General features: G+C 36.5%; 1 protein-coding gene across 8 annotated transcripts in view; it reads left to right on the top strand.

The window, feature by feature from the left end:
• Positions 1-26,714, top strand: part of MTMR2 (myotubularin related protein 2) — a 113,320-nt gene that overhangs the window by 51,970 nt on the left and 34,636 nt on the right. For 6 of the 8 annotated variants that reach the window (XM_087433612.1, XM_004427421.3, XM_087433616.1 and 3 more), the window contains 3 exons: positions 19,640-19,715; positions 24,234-24,328; positions 24,504-24,614. In XM_087433612.1, coding sequence (XP_087289738.1) covers positions 19,640-19,715; positions 24,234-24,328; positions 24,504-24,614 — 282 coding nt within the window. Of the gene's footprint in view, positions 1-10,182; positions 10,249-17,554; positions 17,707-19,639; positions 19,716-24,233; positions 24,329-24,503; positions 24,615-26,714 lie in introns of those variants that run through there. The other 2 variants (XM_087433613.1, XM_087433614.1) reach the window with 2 other exon arrangements.

Raw genomic sequence — 26,714 nt, 5'->3', positions numbered from 1 at the left:
ACAATTTCATTAAAAATATTAAATTGTATAAGTTTTCTGCTACAGGTCCCATGTAGTGACACTTTCCTGAAAGAATAGTGTCTTAGTAGATTAACAGCTGAATGTGAAAGCTTCTGTTGAGGATTTCTTATTCAAACAAGATTTGTTGCTCCTGCATCAGTAAAGCAGAATGGAAAATCAGCAGGGGTATGGAACTATTCTAGATATTGTGAACTTGTATTTATTCAAGTGGAATTCTATTTGTATTGCTTTTTCACCTTGTTAACCTTGTTTGTTGTGGAAAAAGGCATATACAGATATAATCCAGTAGATGTAGTTCTGAAGAATTGAGCACAAATGCAGGCGTGGTAAGTTGAATCACGCTTCCTCAGTGACGTAATTGTGGAGCATTTTATCTTTGCTTCATTTACTCTTCACTTGGCAGTAAAACCTGTTTAATTTCATTTTAAAAGCTTACAAAAAAAGAATCCTTTTGTACAGAGTTTTTAATAATGCAAAGTATTTTTTTATAAATTTGCAATTTTTTAAATCAGGCTTTCTTTAATAAGAACCTATTTTTTAAGTTTGACACTCAGTGGAATTAAGAACCTAGGGAACTTGTGTCTGGTTGGTTTTATTTGCTGACTGAAGAATAAATACCATGAAAAATAGGATTTTAAAATTCAAACACACAGCTCTATTTATTTATGAAGTGTAATTTATATAGCATTAGGCTTTAAATAAAGTATGTTCCTTAAATGATGGTGGTTAAAAGATAAATTAAAAGTCAAGCTATGCAGCATTTCCTTTCCTTTGTGATGCCTGTGATATGGCACTTATATCAATGTTTGTCTGCATTGCAGAATCAAATATTAAAATGGAATTATATCTATGTCTTTTATCTCTTTATTTTGGAAGGCCTATTTGACCTCAGAATGTATATATATTATATAATTTATATTATATATAATTTATGTATATCTAAATATATATTTTGTATATGAGATAAAAGTTATAATATTTTGGATTTTGTTCTTAACCATCTGCCCTTATCTTGAAATGTTTAATAGGCTTAAATCAAGCAAATGTGATTATCTCTTCAAAATTTATGTTACGTTATTCATATTTTCTTTATGAAGCAAAGGTCAGAGATAATTGGATTATTTCTTATCTAGAGTGTGTACATGAATGTAATATTGACATGTTCTGAGTATGCAAATCTAGTCAGAATGAGTTAAGACTCATAGAGCAGATGTTAGGTAGACAGTGAACAGTGTCTATTACATATAATCATTTCAATAGCCAGAGAAAAAATGATTGAAGTTAGCACTTATTCATGATTAACACCACCACTTCTCACACCAACTTCAGCTCTTAAGAACCTAGGAATTGAAAAGAACAACTTTAGCTAGATAAAGGATATCCATCAAAACTCAGAATAAGCCTCATACTTAATGGGGAAGTGTTAGAAGCATTTCCTTTGAACTAAGAAACATGATGATGATTACTATCACCACTTTTGTTCAACATTATGCCAGAAGTCCTAGCCAGTAAAATAAGAAAAGAATAAATATAAGAAAAAAAAGAAACAAACAAAACTTTTATTATTTACAGATGATTGTCTATATAGAAAATTTAAGGAAAATCTGTATGTAAACTACCATCACTGTTGCTAGATACAAGATAACTTTAAAAAAACAAATCATGCTTCTGTACCTTAGCAAAATGTTTAGATAGTGTGATTTTAAAAAGATTCCAGTCATAAGAGCAACAAAATTACATTACCCAGGGATAAGTCTAATAAAAGATATGGAAAAACTTTATGGAGAAAGTTGTAAAATTTTATTAAAGAACCTAAAAAAATCTAAATAAATAGATGAGTAGACACAATAGCCAGGAGATGTCAAATATTTTCAGTATATCTGTTAATTCAGTATGATTTCAGACCAAATTCAAAAGTTTGTCTTGCAGAACTTGGCGAGCTGATCCTAAAATTTATATGGAAAGGTAAAAGGTCACGAATACCTAAGAGGAAAAATGAAGAGGGGGGATTCACTGAATCAGATATAAAGCTAAAGTAATTAGAACGGGAATAGATCAGTGAGACACATGACAAAGTTCAGGAACAGACTGGTGTTGTAGGAATTCTGTAAATGACAGAGATGGTATAACAAATCAGTGGAGAAAGAAGGAACTATTTGGTAATCACTGCTGGGTTAGCCATATTGAAATAAAAAAAAAGAAGTTGAGTTTCTCATTCACACATACACAAAAATTCAATTCATTGGATTAAAAACCTAAAATTGAAAATCAAAATATTAGAATTTTATAAGAAAATATATGATATCTTTATGACTTGTCAGGAAGGAATTTTTAAATAAAACCCAAAAATATTAACCACAAAAGAAAAGTTTATTTTTATTGTTAAATAAAAAATAAATTTAAAAAGTTTTATTTATAAAAAATGAAAACAAAAAGTTTTATTGTTCTCAAATGGTAAATAGGGACCTTTTCTTATTTATTTGAATACTGTTTATCTGACCTCTCTCAAATTAACCTCTACAGAGGCAGGAACCTTAGTTATATTCCTCATGCATAGAACAGTACCTGAATGAATGTGACTTCAAAGCTATTTCATACTTGTGGCCAGGTGTATCCTCAAGCTCCATGGAGCCCTGGAAACATCTATCCTCCCATTTGCTGTATTAATTGGTGGAAAAGTTTGAGGAGCACTCCTAATTGACTAAAACTTGAAGCCACTCATCAGCTACATCTGGGAAACTAAAGATTCATTCAGAGTTCCAGATAAAATCTGTGCATTTATTTACTAACTCACTGTACTCTTTTGAAATTCCCTGAGTGTTCTGGGGAAAAAGTGTCAAGTAAGATGTGGTCTCTGCCAGCATGAAGCTTAGTTATATTGTGGGAAAGTAGGTAAGCAAATCAGTGATTATTGTATGATAGATACTGTGATGAAGGTATACCTAGGGAGCAGAAAGGACAGAACCTTCTAAAGCAGTCTACATTATAAATAAAGTGCTACTACACTTAAAAATACAAGAAAATATTCGGAGGGCATTTACAAAAACAAGAATTTAAAGAAAAATAAACTTACTGGAAAAATAAAAAGAATATGACTATAAGCCCCTTGAGGGCAGACATGTCTTGTTGTTCTTGTTCCTTATTGTATCCTTAGAGCTCAGTATCTGGAAAGTGGAAGTACCCAGGAAAAGTTTGTTGACTGAATAGGTGGAAAAGAATGAGAAATACTAAGTTATTTTCCGTTTTATCAAAATGTCATATCTTTTGGAAAATGCTCATTTTCCCCTTTACTTCCATTCTTAATAGTCCCCTAGTTCTTATGTCTGACAGGCTTGCCTTTCTCTGATTCAGCTGATGCACTACTATAAGGCTAATCTTTCTCTGACATCACTTTCATAATGTGATACCCATGTTTAAAAATTTTTCGAGGGGATCCCTGTTACTTATAGTAGAAAATGCAGACTTGTAAGTGTTACGTTCAGGGTTCTTCATGTTTGGTTGCATCACGGCTATCACACTGTATCTCCAACTGTTCCCAAGCATAACCCCACCTCTATAGATGGGATTCTTCTTCAAGTCCCTTAAACATAATGTGCTCATTCCCACTTCCATTCAGTGCTGGCTCACACATCTGGAATGTACTTCCTTCTGCTCTTCAGTGAAACAAGTCCTGGTCAGCCTGTTAGTCACAGCCTCAGCCCCGTGACTGACCCTTCCAGCCCATTAAGGTCTTTTTTTCTAATAGGAGATATTTAGATAAAAATCAGAGAGATAACAATGTTGAAAAAAACTTTGAAGAAATTACATGAGGAAAATTTGGAAGTGAGACAGAAGGCAGTCACTAATTCATCTCCTTTATCAAAGAGCCGCGAAAATCCATTTGAAAAGTTCACTGTTGTCTCATTTCCATCCTTAATAGGGAAACGACTTGAATCTAAGCTCTCATGATTTCTATTTTACTGAAACTTTTCTCTCAAAAGTTACCATTAACTTTCCTTTGTAAAATTTTGTATCTTCTATAATAACATTGAGAGGTTTTTGAATTATAAAAGTAATACAATGTAATAAAAATTTGTAGGAAATAGAATTAAGGAAAAAAATAAAAACCACCCGTACTTCTACTCTATTACTCGTAGTATTTGGTACACAAAAACTCTTCCTTAAAAATTTCTCCATAGAACTTGTACGATTATAAGGTTGAGTATCAGAGTAAAAGCTCCTCAGCTCTACTCACCACAAGCTTCTGATGTCAGCAGTTGGCTAGGGTCTATGTAAGGGTCTTGCCTACTATACTATCACATAATCTATAGCATATTTATTGGGTTTGTAATTATTTTGATGTGGTTTGCAGATATTATTGCAGATATTATTAACCTCCTTAAGGCTTAAAAGAGTAAAAGTTCTGAATGTGTTAAAAGTTTTAGTAAAAAAAGCCAAATACTTATAATAGAAACAGAGAGGTTGTTTAAAAATTAGATAGTGTGAAAAAATGATAAATGTAAAAATATATTTAATATACTCATGATGCAACAAGAATAATATTGAGTGTATTCCATTGATAGTAAGAAGATAAGGAAAAGTATATGTGCCTAAAGGATATTTAATTGGGTAGGATATTAATATGATGCTAATTCTGGAGAAGCCAAGAAGTGTTTCAGACTTCAAGGCTTAGCATGGTAAAAGTGATGCTGATATAACTTCTGTTACAAGCCACAAATGGTTCCCTGTGATCACCTTTTTATACAGTCATACATTGCTTAACAACGAGGATATATTCTAAGAAATGCGTCATTGGCGATTTTGTCGTTGTGTGAACATCATAGAGTGTACTTACACAAATCTTGATGGTATAGCCTACTACACACCTAGACTATATGGTACTAATCTTATGGGACCGCTTTGGTATATGCAGTCTGTTGTTGACCAAAACGTCGTTATGTGGTGCATGACTATATACAGAAAAGGCATTTAATAAAGAGTTTTTGACAAAGTCAACGTCTATTCCAGATTTTTAAAACTTTTAGTTAAAAAGAAATAGGTAAATACTTATGTAAGGATTGTGCTAAATATTAAAATATTAAAACACCAGAAGTATTCCCATTAAAGAACAGGACGAGGTTACCTACTATCATGCCTGTGTTTTTAGCATTGTTTATTAATACTGTCTGATGCAATTAGATAAGAGCAATACATGGGAGGCATATTACTGCAAAGGAAGAGACAAAATAAGCATTATTTTTACCTAGAAATCAAGAAAATCAAATGAAAATTATTAGAAACAAAAGACTTTACTCAGGTGAGTGGTTTCAAAAAGGGGCTTGGAAGTCATCACTCTGTCCTAACAACAAGTATAAAGCAGAACAAGTTGAAAATCAACAACTCTTGTTAGGTCCATCAGAGAATTGAGGTTATAGGGCAAACAGCTGTCCCCCAAATTGGAGAGACAGGCAGAGCAGAAACCCACCAGCAGAAACTCTCTCAGGAACCAGTATGGAGTGGGAAAACTTAGACTATATATTGACAAATTGTTGAAGGCTCAGCGTGGACAAGTCTGAGTTAAAAACTCCAGGGGGCCCCAGTTTTAGGGAGACCTTCATACATTTGTGAGTTTTACCTACAGAAGCCCTACCAGGTTCTCACAATGAAGAGTGAGAAAAATCTCTTTTGCTTCTGGCAGAAGGAGGGGAAAAGCAACCATTTTGAAATAAGTCCAGAACATTCTGTTATTCTTAAAATGGCCTGCCCTCAAGAGAAACTATTTTACCAGCCGAGCCCACCAAGTTTTGTCAGAGCCTAGCTGACTTGGGGGAAGGAAAATACCCAATTCCAGCCTCCTTTAGCCATCCTGGCCTACCTCGGGGCAGGGGGACGGAGAAGCACTTGAGAATGTCACAGCCCGGAGGCACAAGCCCACTAAAAGACTGAGGACTGTAGGACTCAATCATAGGACTATAGAACACTTCCCTCTCACCTCCACACTTCACTCCCACATCACTAAAGGCCTGTTTATCTCGGTTCTTTTTATGTAGTACCTCACGTCCAGCTTTCAACAAAAAATTGCAAGGCATACTAAAAGCCAAAATTGATATATAAGAATCAACAGCTTTCTATTATAAAAGTACTTATAATATCAGGGAGGGAAAGATCCTATTTATAATAACAATTAAAAATATAGAATATCTAAGAATAAACCTAAGATATGTGTAGAAACTATATGAAGAAAGTTTAAAACTCTGCTGAGTAACATAAAAGAATACTTAAATAAATGGAAAAACATACGTTATTTTTGACAGGCTTAATATTGTTCAGATTTTAATTCTTGCTTATTCTGTAAATAATATGGTTAAAACTTGACAAGCTGATTCTCAAATTTGTAATGACAAAAGTCTGGAAACAAGACAAATGCCTTTTGGGAGGAATGGCTAAATAAATTATTTATATGTTTACAGTTGAATACTGCACAGTCTTTGGAAAGAAGAGGTGGATTTCCATGTGTGGATATGCAAATATGTTCAAGATAGGTTAAAAAATCAAGGGCAGAGCAGTGTGCATAAATTCCCATTTGTTGGGAATTGTGGGGGGAGGGGTAGAAGCAGCTATGGACACACAAACAGCAGGTATTAATTAGAGGCAGTTAGAATGAAAACAAGGAGACATGTTTGAAGGCTGTTCCAACAATTCCAAGTAAAAATTGGTAAAGGGCATGTAGTAGGGTAATGACATAATACAGAGTCAAGGACAGATTTGAAAAAATATATATGTGGATGTAGTATGTTAAAGCTGCCTGAATATTGAAGATTAGGGGGAAAGAGGAGTCAAAAATGATGACTCCAGGTTTCAAACCTCGTGACAGTTTATGGTTCATTTCTTTTCTGACTGCCTCCTTTATGTACTTTGCTATTCCTCTCTCCTCAGCTAAACAAGGTGACCCTAATGTGTCCTTCATCCCTTGCTCACCCCTAACCCGCTTCTCATTTCTTCCTTATGCTCCTTCTTTCTCATGGCTTCAGCTATCCTCTCTTATGGATGACTCTCACATCTTTAGTTCTGGTCCTTATCTTTTTCTCAGCCTCTGATCCCTTGTATCACTTGCTTGCTATACAGTTGCACTAGAATGCAATCATGTCATGATCATAGTCTTAGTACAGTCGTACATCTGTTCAAGCTCCGCTGCTGTTGCAAGGTATATGTCACCTTGGAAAAGTTGCTTACCTTCTATAAGGGTCATTTACCCCATTTATAAATGGGAATAAGAATACTACTTCTCTTTCAGGGGTATTATGAGCACTAAATGAGTAATGATCTTCTAAAAGCAGTGCATTAACTGGGCGAGGTCATGATGATGTTTTCCTTGGTATGAGGCATATGAGTTTCCTCCATATCTTGTGGCTTGGTAGCTCATTTCTTTTTATCGCTGAGTAATATTCCTTTGTATGGATGTACTATGGTTTATCCATTCACCTACTGAAAGACTTTTCAGTTGTTTCTAAGTTTTGGCAATAGTGATCAGCTTGCATTTTAAGATTCTAATTTGAAAGTTTTTCTTGACATTAGGTGTATTCATTTCCTAGGGCTGCTGTAACAGAGTACTGAAAACTAGGTGGCCTAAAACAACAAAAATTTATTCAACCAGTTCTGGAGTGTGATATTGTGCTATAATAAGAAATACGTATTTTGGTTTTCATCCTCAGCTCCTGGCCAGAGCTCCTAAAACCTTTGTAATGTCCTAAGTAGTAAGAGCCAAAGGAGCATCTCTTGTTATAATATTTGGTTTTTGTCCCTGGCTCCTGCAACAGTTCCAGAGTGATAAAAGTGAAAGGAGCATCTTTTGTTATTCATAACACATCTCTTGCAACCATATCTGATTTTATGTTGATGAGGTGACTTTTGGAAAGCCGCTAAGGATGGGCCGTGGTTGTCAAGGGAACCAACTTTGTGATTAGAGGTTTGGGACTTTTAGTCCCCCTCCCATCTCTGGGGAGGGGAGAGGAGCTGGAGTCTGAGTTAGTCACCAGTGGCCAGTGATTTAATCAATCATGTCTAAGTAATGGAGCCTCCATAAAAACACCCTAACTGAAAAGGTTTGGAGAGCTGCTGGATTGGTGAACACTTCGAGGTGCTGGGAGGGTGATGTGCCCAGAAAGGGCGTGGAAATTCCATACACCCTCCTGCCTCATATCTTGCTCTGTGCAGCTCTTCCGTCTGCCTGTTTCTGAGTTACATCCTTTCTAATAAATTGGTAAATGTAGATACAGTGTTTCCCTGAGTTTTGTAAGCCATTCTAGCAAATTATTGAACCTGAGGAGGGGGTCGTGGAAACCCTTGATTTATGGACTGTTGGTCAGAAGTACAGGTCACAGTCTGGGACTTGAGATTGGTTTTGAAGTGGGAGGCAGTTTTAGGGAAAGAGGGAGAATCCCCCTCTGCCCTTTCACTTAAGGTTCTTCTGGCTGGCCAAATAGTTAACAAGACAGGTTAGCAGAGAAAATAGTACCAAGTTTAATAACCTGTATACATGGGAGAAGCCAGGGACACTGAGTTTCTCAACACAATAGCAGAGATTCTCGTCTTAAATACCGTCTTCAGTAAAAGACAAAGGAGGATGTTGAGGGTCGGGGGAGTCAGTTACAGGAGATTACCAGAAAAGCACAGTAAATAAGAGTAAGGATATTATGCAGATTTAAGGCCTCACTCTTCACATTGATAAGTTTTTAGAGATGAGATCATCCCCCATCTTCCCAGTACAGAGAGGGAGATACCTTTACAAATGGAGATTTCCCTTATAAATGTAAATGTTTGTCTGGCATCTCCTAGCAGGGCCACCTAGAGAATGTGGCCGGGAAGAGACAGAATTTTTGATAAGAGGGGCTTGGTGCCTTTCCTATTGTAACATCTATTTTATATTATATTGCAGCCATCATGATAGCAACTTCTTCCTGAAACAGATCTTTTATGTTAAATTCTTTAGGCAGTTTGGGAGGGGAAACTCAAATGTTCTTCCTGAGTTTTCTGAGTCTTTGTCTTCAGCTCGAAATAATCCGCATACCAGAGTGGTGCATCTTGGGGTGGCCTGCCCTGAGCACCATCACAGTCTTGTGGGACTGAACCCTTATCTTGTGGGGTCTGTGCTAACTCTGGGTGTTAATGTAATAACTGAATTGTAGGACGCTTAGTTGAAGTCTGCCGAGAGCTGGAGAATTGCTTGGTATGGAAACACCCACATGTCTAGTGTCAGAAGTGTTGAGAATAGAATATAAAAAAACAGTATTTTTACTTTTAGGAGGCTAATAATCTGAAATCAAGGTTTTGGCAGGGTTGAGTTCCTTCTGAGGGCTCTGAGAGAGAATCTGTTCCATACCTCTCTCCTAGCTGCTAGTGAAGGCCAACAGTCCTTGGTGTTCCTTGGCTTGTAGATCCATCATGCCAATCTCTGCCTCCGTCTTCACGTGGCATTTTCTCTGGATCTTTGTCTTCACAAGGCCATCTTCTTATCAGGACAACAGTCATATTGGATTAGGGGCCCACCCTACTCCAGTATATCCTCATCATAACTTAACTAATTATGTCTGCAATGACTCTATTTCCAAATAAGGTCATGTTCCGAGGCACTGTCAGTTTAGACTTCAACCTGTCTTTAACCGGGGGAAGGAGGGAGGCACATTTCAACCCATAACTTCAGGTGTTGCTTTCCAAATTCTTCCTCTTTAGATACTTGCCTGTTTTTGTTGTTGTTGAATAACTGATGGTGATGTAATGTTATCCAACTCTGCTACTTGTGGTTTCAGCTGAAAACCAAATTGTCCTTGGGGGTGTTATAAAAAGAAAGAGCTTCCCTGTGCTCGAATTTGGATGTACTTTCAATTATATAACCAATATGATCCACCCCAGATGCCAGTCTGTGGCTCTACCCTGTTCAGATTTTTGTTTGTATGGTTCATTTGCCTACTTTGTGGTTTGTCAGTTAAGTTGTATAAAAAATAGAATAAAGTAAAATTGATGTAAACAGTTTTTTTTTTAAATATGTTAAAATTTTATTTGTGACCACGTACATGATCATTTTTTGTAAATATATGCTCATTAAGGAATATGTGAATATTGTAAACAGTTTTCTTTGGTAGAATTATCCAATGAAGAATAAGTTCATTATTTTTTCCTTCACAGCTTTAGTACATAATGAAACTGTGGAGGATAGTTTGTAACTTCTACAGACTCCCTTTTCCTTTTCAGGTAATTATAATTTAATGTTTTGCAGATTTTAGAAAAATTCTTTCCTGTTTTTCTATCATCTGACATTCCAAGTGAAAACTGACCCATAAACTTGCCAACTTCCAGATCGTTATAGACAAGGTTTCCAAATTTCCTTTGTAGTAATTTCCTGATCAGAGAGGGAGGGGGAGAGAGGGAGGTAGGTTAAAGTCACATGGAAAGTTACTGAGCGATTTGAAAATAATTTGATAAAGAGGGCATGGAAGAAAATGGGGAAAAAATGTGGTTGGGGAGAGAGCAAAACTGGATTATGTTTTTGGAATAAAAAAAGAAGTATAAATTTCAATCTGTGGGTTTTTTTTTCCCCACCAGTAACATGATTGATAGACTTTTCTTGATAATAAGAAAAGGATTAAATATTATATTAAATGCTATCGAAGAGTAGACCTTATATAATCTTAATCTGTTGATGTAGCCAGAGCTGCCATGGCAGGCAGGAATCTAACGTATATGATAGGAGACAGAGTGGATAGTCATTTAGTAACATTGTTTTGGCCCAGTAAGAGAAAATGTTTTATGTATTCCAGGGGATTTCTCCAGGAGAAGATTTCTCTCTTCCTCTCATATCTGAGGGTTAACTTTTTCTCCACTAAAGATATCTCCATGTAAATGCAGACAAACCTAATGAATCAGTTTGGCTTTGCTGTCTTAGTTTCCCAACCCCCGTTTTAGGAAGGTAGGCCCCTGGTGTTGAGATGCCCTCTTGTTTTGACTTTAACTCCTTTCTTCATTGAATCTGCATTTCTTCTTCCATTACTGACGTATCTAAAATGCAGTTCTTCTCAAGTAATAATCAAGTATTACTCAAATATTTGCTTGTACTTGTTTTATGAGCCTAGGGTCAAATTTGATCACTTTTTCCAAGTATCTCATATTCCTCATTATTTCTACTTCCACAGATTAATCCAGGATTTTGATATTTCTAACCTAGGTTGTTATCGTTTCATCTTTATCATACCCAGTTTTGTGCATCTCTTTGACCATGCCATTTACCTCTCTTAGAGGCCTGCAGTGATTTTCCTTTATATGACTGGTCAAGTTTAAAATCCTTACACGCTGCCTCCCCTCCCCCATTTTACTATAAAAATGTCCAAACACACTATTTGAGTTATATGAGTTCTTTTATATATTTTGGATATTAACTCCTTATCAGATATATCATTTGCAAATATTTTCTCCCGTTTGGTAGGTTGCCTTTTCATTTCGTTGATGGTTTCCTTTGCTGTGCAGAAGCTTTTTAGTTTGATGTAGTCCTACTTGTTTATCTTTGCTTTCGTTGCCTTTGCTTTTGGTGTCAAATCCAAAAACTCATTGCCAAGACCCGTGTCAAAGAGCTTACCCTCTGTGTTTTCTTCTAGGAGTTTTATGGTTTCAGATCTTATATTCAAGTTTTTAATCCATTTTGAAAGTTGATTTGTGTGTGTAATGTAAGATAGGGGTCTGGTTAATTTTTTTGCACTTAGCTGTCCAGTTTTGCCAGGACCATTTATTGAAAAGACTGTCTTTCCCCCATTGTATGTTCTTGGCAACTTTATTATAAATTAATTGACCAAATATGCATGGGTTTATTTCTGTGCTCTGTATTCTGTTCCGTTGATCTATGTGTCTGTTTTTATGCCGGTACCATACTATTTTGATTACTATAGTTTTGTAATATATTTTGAAATCAGGAAATGTGATCCCTCCAGCTTTGCTCTTTCTCAAGATTGCTTTGGTTATTTGGGATCTTTTGTAGTTCCATACGAACTTTAGGATTGTTTTTTCTGTTTCTGTGAAAAATGCCCTTGGAATTTTGATAGGGATTGCATTGAACTTTTTATGTTTTATTTATTTATTTATTGTGAGGAAGGTCGGCCCTGAGCTAACATCTGCCAATCCTCCTCTTTTTTTGCTGAGGAAGACTGGCCCTGGGCCAACATCCATGCCCATCTTCCTCCACTTTATATGGGATGCCACCACAGCATGGCTCAACAAGCAGTGCGTTGGTGCGCACCTGGGATCCGAACCGGCGAACCCCGGGCTGCCGCAGTGGAGCGCAGACACCTAACTGCTTGTGCCACTGGGCCGGCCCCAAACCTTTTGTGTTTTAAATGTCACAATTTACTTTTTTTTTTTTTTTCATGAGGAAGATTGGCCCTGAGCTAACATCTGTGCCAGTCTTCCTCTATTTTGTATGTGGGTCACCGCTACAGCATGGCTTGATGAGTGGTGTAGGTCCGCACCTGGGATCTGAACCAGCGAACGCCAGGCCACTGAAGCAGAGCATGCTGAACTTAACCACTGCATCACCGGGCCAGCCCCACAATTTACCTCTTTTTATATTGTGTATTCATGAAGAAATTATACTGACTATAGTTATTTTTAGTACTCTTTTCCTTTAACCTTTATAATATAGTTAAGTGCTTAACACACCATCCTATTACAGAATTAGAGTTTTCTGAATCTGACTGTATATTTACCTTTACCAGTGAGTTGCATATTTTCATATGTTTTCATGTTACCATTAGCATCTTTTCATTTCAGCTTGAAGAACTCCTTTAAGTGTTTTTTGTAAGGCAGATCTAGTGGTGAATAACTCCCTCAGCATTTTTCATCTAGGAAAGTCTTTATTTCTTCATTTCTGAAGGATACCTTTTCCAGATAGAATATTCTTGGCAGGCGGGGTTTTCCTTTCAGCACTTTGAATATATCATTCCATTCTCTTCTGACCTGAATATATCATTCCATTCTCTTCTGGCCTGTAAGGTTGCTACTGAGAAATCTGCTGATAACGTAATGAGGTTTTTTTTTTTTATAGGTTACAATCTTTTTTTCTCTTACTGCTTTTAGGATTCTCTCTTGGTCTTTGATTTTTGATAGTTTCATTATAATGTGTCTTGGAAAAGATCATTGTGAATTGAAATAATGGGGTCATCTGTTAGCTTCATGAACGTGGATGTCCAACTCTCTCCCTAGGTTTGGAAAGTTCTCAGCCATTATTTCTTTTAATAAGCTTTATGCCCCTTTCCCCTTCTCTTCTCCTTCTGGAACTCCAGTGATTCTGGTGTTGGTTCTTTTGATGATGTCCATAGATCACATAGGCTTTCTTCACTCTTTTTCATTCTTTTTTCTTTGTTCTCCTCTGACTGAGTTATTTCAAAGTTCCTATCCTCTAACTCACTGATTCTGTCTTCTGCCTGTTAGTTCTGTTGTTGATGCTCTCTCTTGATTCTTCATTTCATTCATTGAATTCTTTAGCTCTAGAATTTGTGTTTGGTTCTTTTTTATTATTTTTATCACTTTATTTCTCATTTTGTTCATGTATTGTTTTCCTGATTTTGTTGAATTGTCTGTCTTTATTTTCTTCTAGCTCATTGAGTTTCCTCAAAAGGGCTGTTTTGAATTCTTTATTGGGTAAATCATAGATCTCTGTGTCTTTGGGTTCAGTTATTGAGAGATTATTATGATCTCTTGGTAATTTTATATTTCTTTGATTCTTCGTGTTCCTCATAGTTTTACATTGCTGTTTTGGCATTGGAAGTGGCTGTCACCTCCTCTAATCTTTACCTGCTGCCTGCAGGTGAGAGAGACTGTTCATTGTTCCTGCTTATATTTTGGGGCTTTCTCTGACCTTGAGTGGATACTCACTTGCTCCCTCTTGTGGCAGAGTTCTTAAGCTTCTGTGTGTTCTCTTGATCTTATAATAAACCAGGTTGCTGTTGGTCACCTCTCTTTTGTTGTTCCGGAGGTAGTCCTACAGCTCAAGACTGTAGTTTCTTCCTTGCTTACAGCCCTTGGCTTGTTTTCTGCATGCACTCCCTGTCCACCTGAACTTGCTCTTGCTGTCACCTTTGGGAACGTGTACAAGGATCTGGCCACAGTGGGGAGGGTATGGATTTGGCACTTGGGGTGGGGGTTCCCATGGGTCAGATGAGGGGATCCTTGGGTGAGATTTTCCATAGAGTCATGGGTGGGCTTCCTGCTGGAGATAGAATGCAAAGAACCATGTCTCTTTAATGCTCTGGCATTCTTGTCTGCCTCTTTCCTGAACCCTTCCCTTCCCCCAGGGATGGAGCTCCTGCTTTAATACTCTGGGTACTGTGGAAAAGAGATAGGTTTCTTTAGCAGCGTCCCCACAGCTGGAGAAGCTGGGTGCTCACTCACTGCTCTCACTTTTCCGCCATGGGAGGCATCCCCAACTTCCTCTTGCTCTAAGCTGTGACACCTTGGAGTGAAGGTCATGCTGGCAAATTTCCTCCTACCCACTCTTATGCATCCAAACTTGTATTTCTTTGCTCCATTGGAGAGCTGGTACTTCTCCTCTAGAAACCTGGACTCCTATAAAGGCTTTCTCATCCATGGGTATCTGCCCAAGTCAGTGTTTTCCAGGTGTCACAGCCAAGAGGGGTTGGAGTCAGTTCACAGGCTCCTGCTGGTTCCACAGCCTGCACCAGGTTCTGTCTGCCTATTACCTGGTGCACAAGTGGGTGAGACTCCTCCTGGGTCCCTTGGCATATGGTGCTGAATTCCATAGCTCCCGCAGAGGCACTTTTGTTTATGGATAGATGCCAAATTTTAAATATTAAAGGGCAATAAAAATGAAGGACATCTTATGCTGCCATGATGCTATCACTCCTCTTGCTGCTTTCTTTAGAATAGTAAGATGTTTGCTATTCTGTAGCTGAATCGAGAAGTTAGTAGTTCTAGAGTTAAAGAGATTCATGGTTCTCTTTATGACAGGCTGTCTCAAATAGTAATCCCTGTGTATTTTAGAGCAGAGGAACAAAGCACGATGTAAATAGGCTATTGTGAGAAGAGACAGTGAAAACTTCTGTTGATGCTTCTGTTAGTGAATAATAAGTTATTTCTTACATTTTAATAGTACTTTGCAAATCCCTTTATGATGCAGCTATATTTCATACTCACAAACCTGTAAAGTGGATATTGATGTTATCTTTATAATATAAATGATGAAACTAAGACTGAGAGGTTAGTATAGTGGCAGTAATTTTTTCTCTTTTTTTTGGCAGGAGGGTAGTTAGGATATAAAACTTAAGTCTTTACTGTACACTACGAATTTCTTATATATGTTTTAATTTTGGTGACCTGGCATGTGAGAATGACTTTAACATCAAACATGTTAGAGAGGTCACAGCATTTTCCTTCAAAGATCTGATAAAATTTTGTTATTGTCTTCTAGAATATAGTTTTTCTGATAAATCTGAAGCTAGCCTTGCTTTTGTATGTAACTTCTCTCTTTTTTTTTGTCTGTGTTCTCGTAGTTTGTCTTTTATTTTTTGCGGTTCAAAAAAATTTGCTAAAACCAGATGTGTCTTTGTTCATTCATTTTTATGTGGAATGTGGTAAACTGTTTTGATGAAAAAACTTATAAAATCTTTATTCATTTCAAAAGCATGTTCTTTATATATTGGATTATTGCTCCTATTCTCTTTTGATTTTTTTCCTTTAGGAAATGGAATTCTTTTATTGGCTCCTTATTATCTTCCCTCATGATTTTTATCTCTGTTCTTTTTCTACAAATTCTTAGAGCATTTTTCATGTATTCCCTCAGCATAAATGCTGTTTTCTGAATAATCAGTTCAGTTCTTTATTAATTCCAACACAGATTTTATTTCTGCTATTATATTTTTAATTTTTGCAATCATTCCTTATCTTACCATTTCTGTTAGTCTCAGTGTGTCTCTCCTTGTGGCTTCCTGTTTCTGTTTCTTAGGAGAATATGGCTGATTTCCTTTTGAATATGCCAAATTGCTTATAAATGTTTCTCCTAATGCCTGTAGGGAATTATTTTCAGAAAACTGTTCTTTTGTTGAGCTTTAGGCTGATACTTTTCCTTGTCAAATAATAATTTTTTTTTTTTAGCCCCTATTTTTTCTCTTCTGTTTGATTATGGATAGATTTATTCAGAATCAGTGTTTGCCAACAAAACAAAGGGTGTGGATTGCCTTTGGCCCTGTTCTGTTCACTTGTTTGAATTCTTTTTATATCTCCAGCTCTAAAGGAAGTTGTTTATGTATAACCTTTAGAGTACGCCTATTAAAAGTCTGTCATCTAGTGCAGCTTTTCTGGACAAAGATGGGAGCTTGTCTTGCTTCTCTTCATTGCCTTGCTCTCCGACATTCTAGTCAGAGAGATTATAAGAGAGCTTATGATTCTCAACATGCACTACTTGCATGAGTTTCCCCGTGTCTCTTCTCAGTTTGTAAAGCTTTACTTATGAAGATTACACCTCCTATGTTACCGTGTTCCTCTGCCAGAACTGCCTTCCTCTTCACTCCTGTGTACAGCACACATACTTTCTGGGGTTTGTAGTTTCCTTCTGAATGTAGAAATATAGAAAGAGGAAGTAATGGGAACAACTCTGTAGCAGCTACAAGAAGATATACCTGTGTAGTGTAGCAACTACTGTCCAGCTTTATAAGTCGCATAATCTTTGTGTTTCCAAATTAGGTGGTAGATGATGGGCACCGGATAAAGCATCTTCCTTTTTACGATCTTTCACATGTATAGCATTGTTTGATTTTTTTCAGTATACTGTGTATTAGTTATTATTAGTATCTTTTGATCTAATTCTGTTGTTTTCATAACTAGTAGAAATTCTTACTGGATTCTGGCAATCAGTTGTTAGTCTGAATTTTTATTTTTGTTATTAATAGAAAACACTTACTAAGTATATATTATGTGCCAACAGTGATGTAAATGCTTTAGATGTATTAACTCATTTAAATTTTATAACAACCCTGTTGTGCGGTACATTTATAGTTATTACCATCTTATAGATGGGGAAAATGAGGCAGAAAGAGGTTGAACACTTTATCTGAGAGTACCACTGTGCATGTGGCACAGTCAAGATTTGAACCCAGGAAGTTTATCTATTTGCATTTTGTAAGTTTTTATCCTGTTTTTCTGTATCTTCATAGGCCTGTTTTTCTCCCTCCCTTCATTTTTTTCTCCTACTTTCTCTCTCTTCCTTTCTTCTATGACTACATAAAAGACTGTATCAGGAACCGGCAACCAGATGCCATTCAAAAATATCCCCTTTTTTGAGTTTTAGAATGGAATATAAAAACATATATGTGTGTGTATATATATTTTAGTTCTTTAGGTATTGCATTATGGTTACTTTATGAAACAAATTATTAAACCTTCAAAAGTATGAATATATTTAGAGTACAAATTTATTGAACAGAATTAAGTTTTCTCTGTAATTCTTAGTTTATTGGCCTTAGGTGAACGTTGGCTGTGGCAATAATGTTGAATCCTTTGTCTGATCCTCCCTAAGCACCTGACTTAAACCAGGGAATGACTTGATTATCAGGAAAAATTAGATTCATTAGATTAGTGCTCCCCAGTACTGGCACCACTGGAGATATGGCTGTTGAGCACTTGAAATGTGGCTGGTCTGGATTGAGATGTGCTGTAAGTATAAAATACACTCCGGTCTTTGAAGGTTTAGGATGAATAAAAGAATATAAAATGTCTCATTAATACTTTTAAAATATTTATTACATGTTGAAATGACAATATTTTTGATTTATTGGATTAAGTAAAATATATTATTAAAATGAATTTTGACTGTTTCTTTTCACTTTTTTAATGTGACTACTAGACAACTAAAAATTACATATGTGGTTCATGTTATATTTCTGTTGGGTATTCAAATGTGCATAAGATATGATACCTCTTCTCTAGGAGCCTGTTAGGGAAGAGGACAGACAGGCAATTAGAGTGGTATGGTAAGTGCCAGATGGGAGCTCATGCATAGGAGACATGTAACCCAGTTTTGAGGGCCTGCGGAAGGTGACGTTTATGGCAGTGATAGTACCTTGTTTTTTCTTCCTTTGCCTTCTTCTGAGGATTCTAAGTCTATGTGTTGGATGGAAGGAAATGAAAGTCAAAAGCTATTTAAAAAAATATTTGAGAATCTTTTTAGTGGTATTGGTTCTCAATCTATTGAAAGAAATCACAGTTGAAGTAGAAGGCCTGAGTCTGCTCACAGAGACCACTACTCGGCCCTCTCCCAAAACTGCCTGAGACAACCAAATGGATGGTAGTGCCACTTGCTAAGTATGGAACACAGGTCAGTTTGAGATCTGTTGTGTTCAAGGTGTCTGTAGGACATCTAGATGGGAAGGAACATTGGGCAGTTGATGTGTGGAACTAGGGTCCAAGAAAAATTTCAGCTGGCAATGTAGATTGAATTTAGGTGAAGTCACAGATAAGGTATGAGATCATCATCAGGCAGTGAGTAAAGTGAGAAATGGACAAACCTCTGAGGAAAAGAGCAGGTTGAGGAAAGGGAATGTAAAGGTCGTTGAAAAGAATGGCCAGAGAAGGAAGAGTTTAGCCAGGATAGGGTGCTTTCAAGAAGCAGGCAAGTGCAGATAGTGTCTGTTATAGCTAAAAGATAAAAATAAAGACTGAGAAATGTCCATTGTATTTAATAATGAGGAGGTTATTGGAGAGAAAGTGGGTTCCCTGGAAGGGATTGTGTTAGGTGGCGAAGCCAGATTGCAGAAGGTTAAGGAATTAATAGGAGGTAAAGAATTGTAGACAGTGAATTTTATTGTTTGGCAGTGAAAGAGGCGGAGGGAGAGGCTTTTGTTAGGTAGCGGGGTGTGTTTAGCGTATGTCAACTTGTATGTGTGTGTGCGTGTGTGTCTTTTCTGGAGTTGTAAATCCATTGGAAAACCATGTTTCTTATATCTTTACATTCTTGGAATCCAGTGTAGCATCCTTCATAAGGTAACTGCTCAATAACAGTTGTTGATGATGATTTTAATTTATTTAATATGTCTTTTTCAACAAGATTCTTTATCAACATCATTTCCAAATTCTGGAAACATTAAATCTACATTAAGAGCTTGATTTTATTGAAGTTTAAGTGCACTAAGGCCTCTGGGCATGGCTTAATGGAAAGAAAATAGGCTTTGTGGTCCACTAAAACTAGTTCGAATCTAGACTATGACATTTTTTAGCTATGTGATCTTGAACTAGTAAACTGTCACTTTTGGCCTCTTCTTCCTCATCAGGGAAATGAGGATAATAACACCTACCTTTATAGGGCTGTTTATAGGGCTGTTGTAGGGTTTAATGAGAAGACGTGTGAAGTGTTTTGTATAGTGCCTTATATGAAGTAGGCACTCAGTGAATGCTTTGTAGAAAAACAGCAGCTTCACGTGTTGTATGTGCCAACACTATAGTTTTTATAATTTGATTTAAAGTAGTATGTGTGATATAATGTTATAACTTTAAATAAAAACAAGCATTCTCCGTTGAAATTTGAGTGAAAAATTAGCCTTTGAATAAAAAATGTTTCTTTTCTTGCCCCCTCTTCCCCTTTCCAATCCAGGTCCTGAGGGAATCTAACAAATTAGCAGAAATGGAAGAACCACCCTTGCTTCCAGGAGAAAATATTAAAGACATGGGTCTGTAATGGTATTTTTTTGTTGAATTTCCTTCTCCTTTCTGACTATACCGACTATTCAGTACTCTCAGTGTACAGAGAACAGGCTCTCCGTCTGAGACGCCTCTTGTCTGGTAGCACTCATGACTGCCAGCCTTCCCAACAGTTAGTGTGTCGTGTGTCAAGTCCTGTTGGTCGTGTTTGTATTTGGACTACTGGGAAACATGCAAATTGAATTATATTTTGTTTCTTTTCTGGTTTGCTTTACTTTCATTGAAAGTAGGTGGCTTTTTTTTTCTTTTTAAACTATTGCTGAATTCTGTGAAAGAAAATTTCATTATTTTGAATTACTGCAGCAAGATAATTGAGTTACCTAGATAAGAAACATTGAATTGTCACTTTGTACAAGTAATTTTTCTTAAACACATTCTTTCTTTTTGCTTCCTTTATTTTTTCCCACTCTGAATAAACTCAGGTGAATTTTTGGGTGAAAATATTTCATCTCCAGGCAAAGCAATCCGTTTGCATGTAGGTGCCTTTCTTTGTCCAGCCTAAAGAACTAAGCAATAACTTATTGTATAGACTGGAAACTGGAAACAAGCATTTAAGCTATTTTTTTTTTGTCCTCGTGCTTTTATTTTGTTTCATCTGCGTGGTAATCTATAAAATACCAATAGCTTTTGAGAGATAAAATAATATATTAGGGGAATAAAGTAAATGGTTTCTTAGCCAAAGTAAACACTTTTCATATTGTTATCAATCATAATTTTAAAAAAGACTTGATAAATTCTTTTTTTTTTTTTTAAAGATTTATTTATTTATTTTCCCCCCAAAGCCCCAGTAGATAGTTGTATGTCATAGCTGCACATTCTTCTAGTTGCTGTATGTGGGACGCGGCCTCAGCATGGCCGGAGAAGCAGTGCGTCGGTGCGCGCCCGGGATCCGAACCCGGGCCGCCAGCAGCGGAGCGCGCGCACTTAACCGCTAAGCCACGGGGCCGGCCCAAGACTTCATAAATTCTTAATATTCCCTGGCCAGGTGTCATTTCCTTGTGTAAAAATAAGCAAGCCAAAGGAGGAACTACCCCAAAATGGGTTGTTCTTGCTTACAGTACATTTAGATCCTTCACACTTAGCATGGTATTTGTCTCTTCTTGCTCTTGACTCTTGGTTAAATACCTCCCCAGTCTCTTTTTTTTTCCCCGCTACTCAGCCTCATGTATGCCCTAAACTCTTATTCTGCTGAACTACTTACTGAGTCAGGTATTATCTATTATCAGCACTGGATGTTATATAATAAGAACAGTTATCATTATTGAGTGCTTACGGTCTCATTTAATCATTCTCATCTTCTGAGAAAGATATTAATCCCATTTTGTAGATGAGGAAACTAAGGCGTAGGGTGATTACCTAGCTAGTAAAGTTACAGCTGGCACTGTGACAATTTTTTTTCCTCTTCTGAACCTAAAGCACATGCATTTTCCACTATGATAAATGACCTTATAAAAGACTTGCAAGTTATCACTCGGTCTCTTTTGTTGGCTCCTCCTCCTTTAAATAGCAGCACTCCCTTTGGGACTCCACCCTTGACCCATTTCCCTTTTCTCTCTTCTATGCTCTTTTTGGTTGATCATATCTAAATTAGTAGCTTTATGTTCTATATATTTACTGATGACTCCAAACTTTGTTATTTCTAGTGTGAACCTCTGTCCTAATGCATATAAACAAGTGCCTGCATCTTAGACATATGACCTTGGATATCCTATTGATATCCCTTATACCCAACATCTCCAAAACTGAAGTCATCACCTTTATCCCTAAATTTACTTCTTTCCTTTTATTCTCTCCCTCAGTTAGTATTAACTCCAGTTGTCCATTCATTCAAGGCAGAAATCTGGGAGTCATCTTAGACTGCTCCATTCCTCTGAACTCTGACATCCAGTCACTTACCAGATCCAGAGGAGTCAGTCTCTAAGAATTTATCTTTTCCTCTCAATTTTCATGAGCCCTTGGTATAATATTTATGGGTACTGAATTTTAGGTACCTATGAGAAATTTCAAGTGGAGATATCTAGGAGAGCTATCTTAGGAGCTTAGGAGAGAGATCAGGGCCAGAAGTCCATATTTTGGAATCTTCAGATCATAGATATTGGTTGAAAATGAGAGGAGGAAAATAACCCAGAGAGCAAATGCAGTGGGAAGAGGGCCAAGAACATAAACATAGCGTTGGTAGACATTTTACAATTATATGGTAGAAGAGAAACCAGGGAGGGGAATTGAGGAGTGAAGAGAGTGTGATACAATATAAATTAGAGAGAGCCAGACTCTATACTTACCTTTGTCCACATAGGTACTTTACTTTCCCACTTCTGTATCTTGGATTAGGCTCTTCCTCTGCACTGAGTGCTGTCTCACCATCTCTGTGCATCTAAAGGATACCTGCCATTGGGGCACAGCTCACATGCCTATGTTCTCTGATCCCATAGCTGAAAGGATTTCCCCTTCTCTGTATTACCTGGAGTACGTCTTTGTGCCTTTCTTTCTGCACAGATGGCAGCTCTTGTATATTACATTTATTTGTATATATTTTATATCTTACAGATATGTGTTCTCAAGGTCATTTTGGTCTACCTCACAGAAACTATCATGGATTCTTCCTCTCAGTGAAAATTTGAGAGGATTAGTAAATCTAAGCTCCTTTGGTACCACTAGGCATTATTAGTATTGCAAAATTTGGAGGAATACCTAATATATTAAATAAAATATTCTGATTCAAAATCATCTATATAGACTTGATTATTGTGCCAAAAATTAAATTTAGTGTGAAGTATAAGGCTAGAAAATATTGAAATTTTGAAATTAATTTGAAAAAATTTGAAAATATTGAAATTAATATTGAAAATATTAATTCATGGAGAAAAGATGTTTGGTTTTTAGTTGGTCTAATGTAAATCTGCAGTTTAGATGTTTTTTAAAAGTTACTAGTGTTAGGAACATCAACAGAATGCTTTAGGGAGGAAGCAGTCTCAGAGTGTTGTAGCCTGGCACACCAGCCTAAGGAGGAAGGGTAAAGGGGACAGAACAAAGCAGAGCCTAATGATGATAATAGAAACATAGGTATACACCCCTTATATTTGTACTTTCAATTTTGGAAGCAGTATCATGTATATTATCTCTTGATTTTAGAATAAAGAGGGAGGTGTATCAAAAACATTTGACTAGGAAGGACATATCCTGTAGTAAAATATAGAATAATAAGATTGATTTTCTTGCGTGAGTAAGAAAACTGGCTCTGGAAGGAGTCCAGAAATGTTTTTAGTAACATTGAATAAAGCTTTCCTAGTTGAGGTAAAAATATAAGGTCAAGAAAATGTATGCAAGGCAAGTTTGTGTATCTTTCTATAATGATGAGTTTATTTAATTTTAAAAGCTTCCTTCTAAATGAAACATTGGAAATGCATTGGAAACCCTGATAAAAAAAATGTAGCTCGATCTTGAACATTCCCAAGGGAACCATTTTGAAGGTTAGAAATGTTTGTTAGAAGATCAGTCTCATTTCAAATTCCATATAAAGCAGTCAGTGCTTCAAAGTGATGTATAGAAAGCCAAGTCAGGAAGTTGCAATACCTTATTAAACCTATTTCATGTCCCTAGGTTTTCCCAGAAGCCCTTTGGAAGGTTCTTAGAAATTTGTTGCTCCTTATTGTGCCTTACTTCCTTGGAATGATGAAGATCTGCTGATTTGCTGCAATAATGACATAGCAGGGATTTATGAATATTTTAAGATATAAAAAATATATTGGGCATTACGAACTCTACCATATTAAATATTATTTGGAGCTAGTGGTAGCTGAGTTATTCTGCTTAATTAATTCATGTTCTAAAAAGCATGATATTGTATAGATTCATCATTTATCATTTAATAAAACAGTACTTATGATTATTTCTCTACAAAGTTTGACGTCAGTGCTTGGTCAGGAATATAATATCCTCTTATTTTACTAAGAAATTATATTTCATATACATTTCATTTCCCTCGCAGTATTTTCCCCATAAATATAATCAGGTCAGGAGTTTCAGGTATTCTATTTTTAGAGGAATATTGACAAACTAGACTGTGGCCAGAAGACGACCAGCAGATTGGTGAGGTGATCTAGAAAGTATGATAAGATTATTGGTGACTGTGACTTGAGGCATTTACTTTTGTTACCACCACCCCTCCACCCACCATTCCAACTACCACACCTATTTTATCCTACAGGGAGAGTGGCCATCTTTGTCTCCTTCTGTTCTGTCTCAGGATAAGGGATGATACTCTGCCTCTCTAGTCCTTCCCATTTATTCTACATTCCTTCCCCAGATTGCTGCACGGCTGGATGCTTGGATTTGGCTTCTGAGTTCTCTTTGAATCACTGATTCTGTGATTTTTGAGCATAAGTTAGATTAGCAGTCAGAATTCTATTACATTTTGTGAAAAGATGAGAGCGCAGTTTTTAATAGTGCACAATATATTGTAAATTGTGGACTCTTTGTCTTTTCAGCCAAAGATGTAACTTATATATGTCCATTCACTGGTGCTGTACGAGGAACTCTGACTGTCACGAATTACAGGTTATATTTCAAAAGCATGGAACGGGTAAGACTTGTTATTGGGTTAGATTTTTATATGTACATCTGTGTGTTGTTTGCAGACAGTTTTGTTCATTTTTAATCACTTTTAGTTAAAGCATTTCTAACTGAGGTTTTTCTCATGTATGATTATACAGTGTCAATTGCTCAATTTTTATTGTTTTTTTCTTTTCTTCCTTTAGGATCCCCCATTTGTTTTAGATGCTTCTCTTGGTGTGATAAGTAGAGTAGAAAAAATTGGTGGTGCTTCTAGTCGAGGGGAAAATTCTTATGGACTAGAAACTGTGTGTAAGGTAATTGTTATAATATGTGTGGAATTTTATTTGGTTTGAAAAGCTTTGTATTAAATAGAGCCTGTGTTTAGAGACTGATTTCCAAAATATCAAGTGGATTTCATACTAGAAATGTCATTCTAGTGGAAGAAAACAACATTCAGGAGTAATAAAAAGGTGTTCTATCATGAATTAGACTTGAATTCTTTTGGACCCAATACAAAGTACTTTCACATTCGTTATTTCACACTGAGCCTCATAAAAATCCTGAAGTAGGCATAATAGACATTATTACCTTTAGTTTACAAATTAGAAACATAAGGCTCTAAGCAATTAAGGCATAGTACTTTGTAGTAGGAGAATTGGTTATGATATATTCATCGTCCCCTATCTTTGCTGTTTCTAGTTTTCATAATTTTTTTTGCTTCTGAAACAATGCAGGGAAAACTTGGTATTATAGACCTTCCCTATTTTCTTACCTAATCGCATTCTTTAAATGCATCGATACTTGAATGAAACTTAGATTGTTACAATTTTAACATTCAGTCATATGTACTTAATACAGGTGCCACTTCTACAGGTCGCTCTTCTCCTTATTATGGCCTATTAACACCCATGCACGTCTCAATTCTAGGTCACCTTTTTCCTTTCTTTTGCTGTTCTGCCAGTGCCAAAAGTAAAAGCAACGGCAAATGCATAACTTTGAGGGTACTTTCTTATGCTAATCTTAGAAGTTTTATGAATCTAGTATTAAAGCTAATGACTTAGTAATTATTTTTATGCTTTTCCATTATAGTTGGAAGGGGTCTAAGAGTGTAATAGCTGTCAACCGTGTGTCAAGCACATTGTCTCCTGATCACTCTTCTGTGGTCTAATAGTAAATAGAGCAGAGAATATAAGAGGACATGAAAGAGGGTGACTTTAAAATCTTGATCATTTTAAATATAATTTTTTCCATGGAACAAGACCATTATCAACAAACCCAAACATTTAGGCCCCTGCAAACAAACCATAGGCCCCTGGTGTGGTACTTGAAGAGAGCTGTGTGGCTAACAGAGTGATTATGAATATTTCTACTAATTGTAAAGGTATTTACTGAGGGAAAACAAGGTATCAGCTTAGGTTCTTGCACATGTTTGTTTTAGAATACGGTAGAGCTAGCATTCTAGTTTTGGATCAGATTTGTAATAAAATGTTCTGCTTGTTCGTGTACTGCAGGTGCATTGTAGTGGGGGGGGGTCACTGTGTTCAGTTTTACAGAATGGGGTATAATAAAGCTATTTTGAATTCTGCCTAGGTTGAAACACTTAAGTAAAATGGGTAGTCTTAAAATTATTCTTAATCCTCAATTTTTTCTTAGTGCTGTTATGATGTCAATATACCAGAACATGAATATCTACGTTCAGCCTGAGCATAGAAAATCGTTTGAGGACAGATAATGGAAAGGGGCTTGGTCTTTAGATCTGACTTTAGAGCCTGGATGAATTGTTTGAAACCAAACTATTGAGAGTTTATCTGCCAGTAGGTGGTTGAAGAACTTGGACATGGAATGGAGGAAGCCCATAGGCAGAGTTTGGTTCTATCAGTCTAGTAGCAGGAGACTTAGAAAGAGAAGATCCAGTGGAGATGAGTCCTGGGAAGGGATCGTAAGTAGGAGAATAATCACCAGGGATAATGGGAATAAAAGACACTTAAGAAATATCACAAGAGGTAATCAGGTGTTTAATAGGGAAATTCATGACAGAAAATGGGCTTTCACAGGGAAAGGACATATGCTGATAGTGTGTATCAGTCATGACATTAAGCTGCAGATATAGTCTCTCTAATCTCCAGTCCCTACGTCATATGCTACCTCCTTCACTGGCCTGTCTTTGAGTCCATAAGCAGGGGTAAATTTCCTGTCCTCTGAGTTCTGCCTTGTATTAGAGAACCTTGTGTTTCTTTTTATTTCTCTCAATAAGGTGTTGTAATTTCCCTGCCTCCAGGAGCTGTCATCTGATTTATTTTTGTATCCCACATTCACAGATTTTAATATTTTACAAGTTAGTTCCAAGTTACCTTATTTGTTCATTAAATAAAAAGTGAACAAACCATGATAGATGACTTGGATCCTAAATCTTT

The sequence above is a fragment of the Ceratotherium simum genome, chromosome 7 (genome assembly GCF_057802395.1).
Source record: "Ceratotherium simum simum isolate JZ-2026a chromosome 7, ASM5780239v1, whole genome shotgun sequence".
Lineage (NCBI taxonomy): Eukaryota > Metazoa > Chordata > Mammalia > Perissodactyla > Rhinocerotidae > Ceratotherium > Ceratotherium simum.
This window is presented reverse-complemented; position numbering and strand designations above follow the sequence as displayed.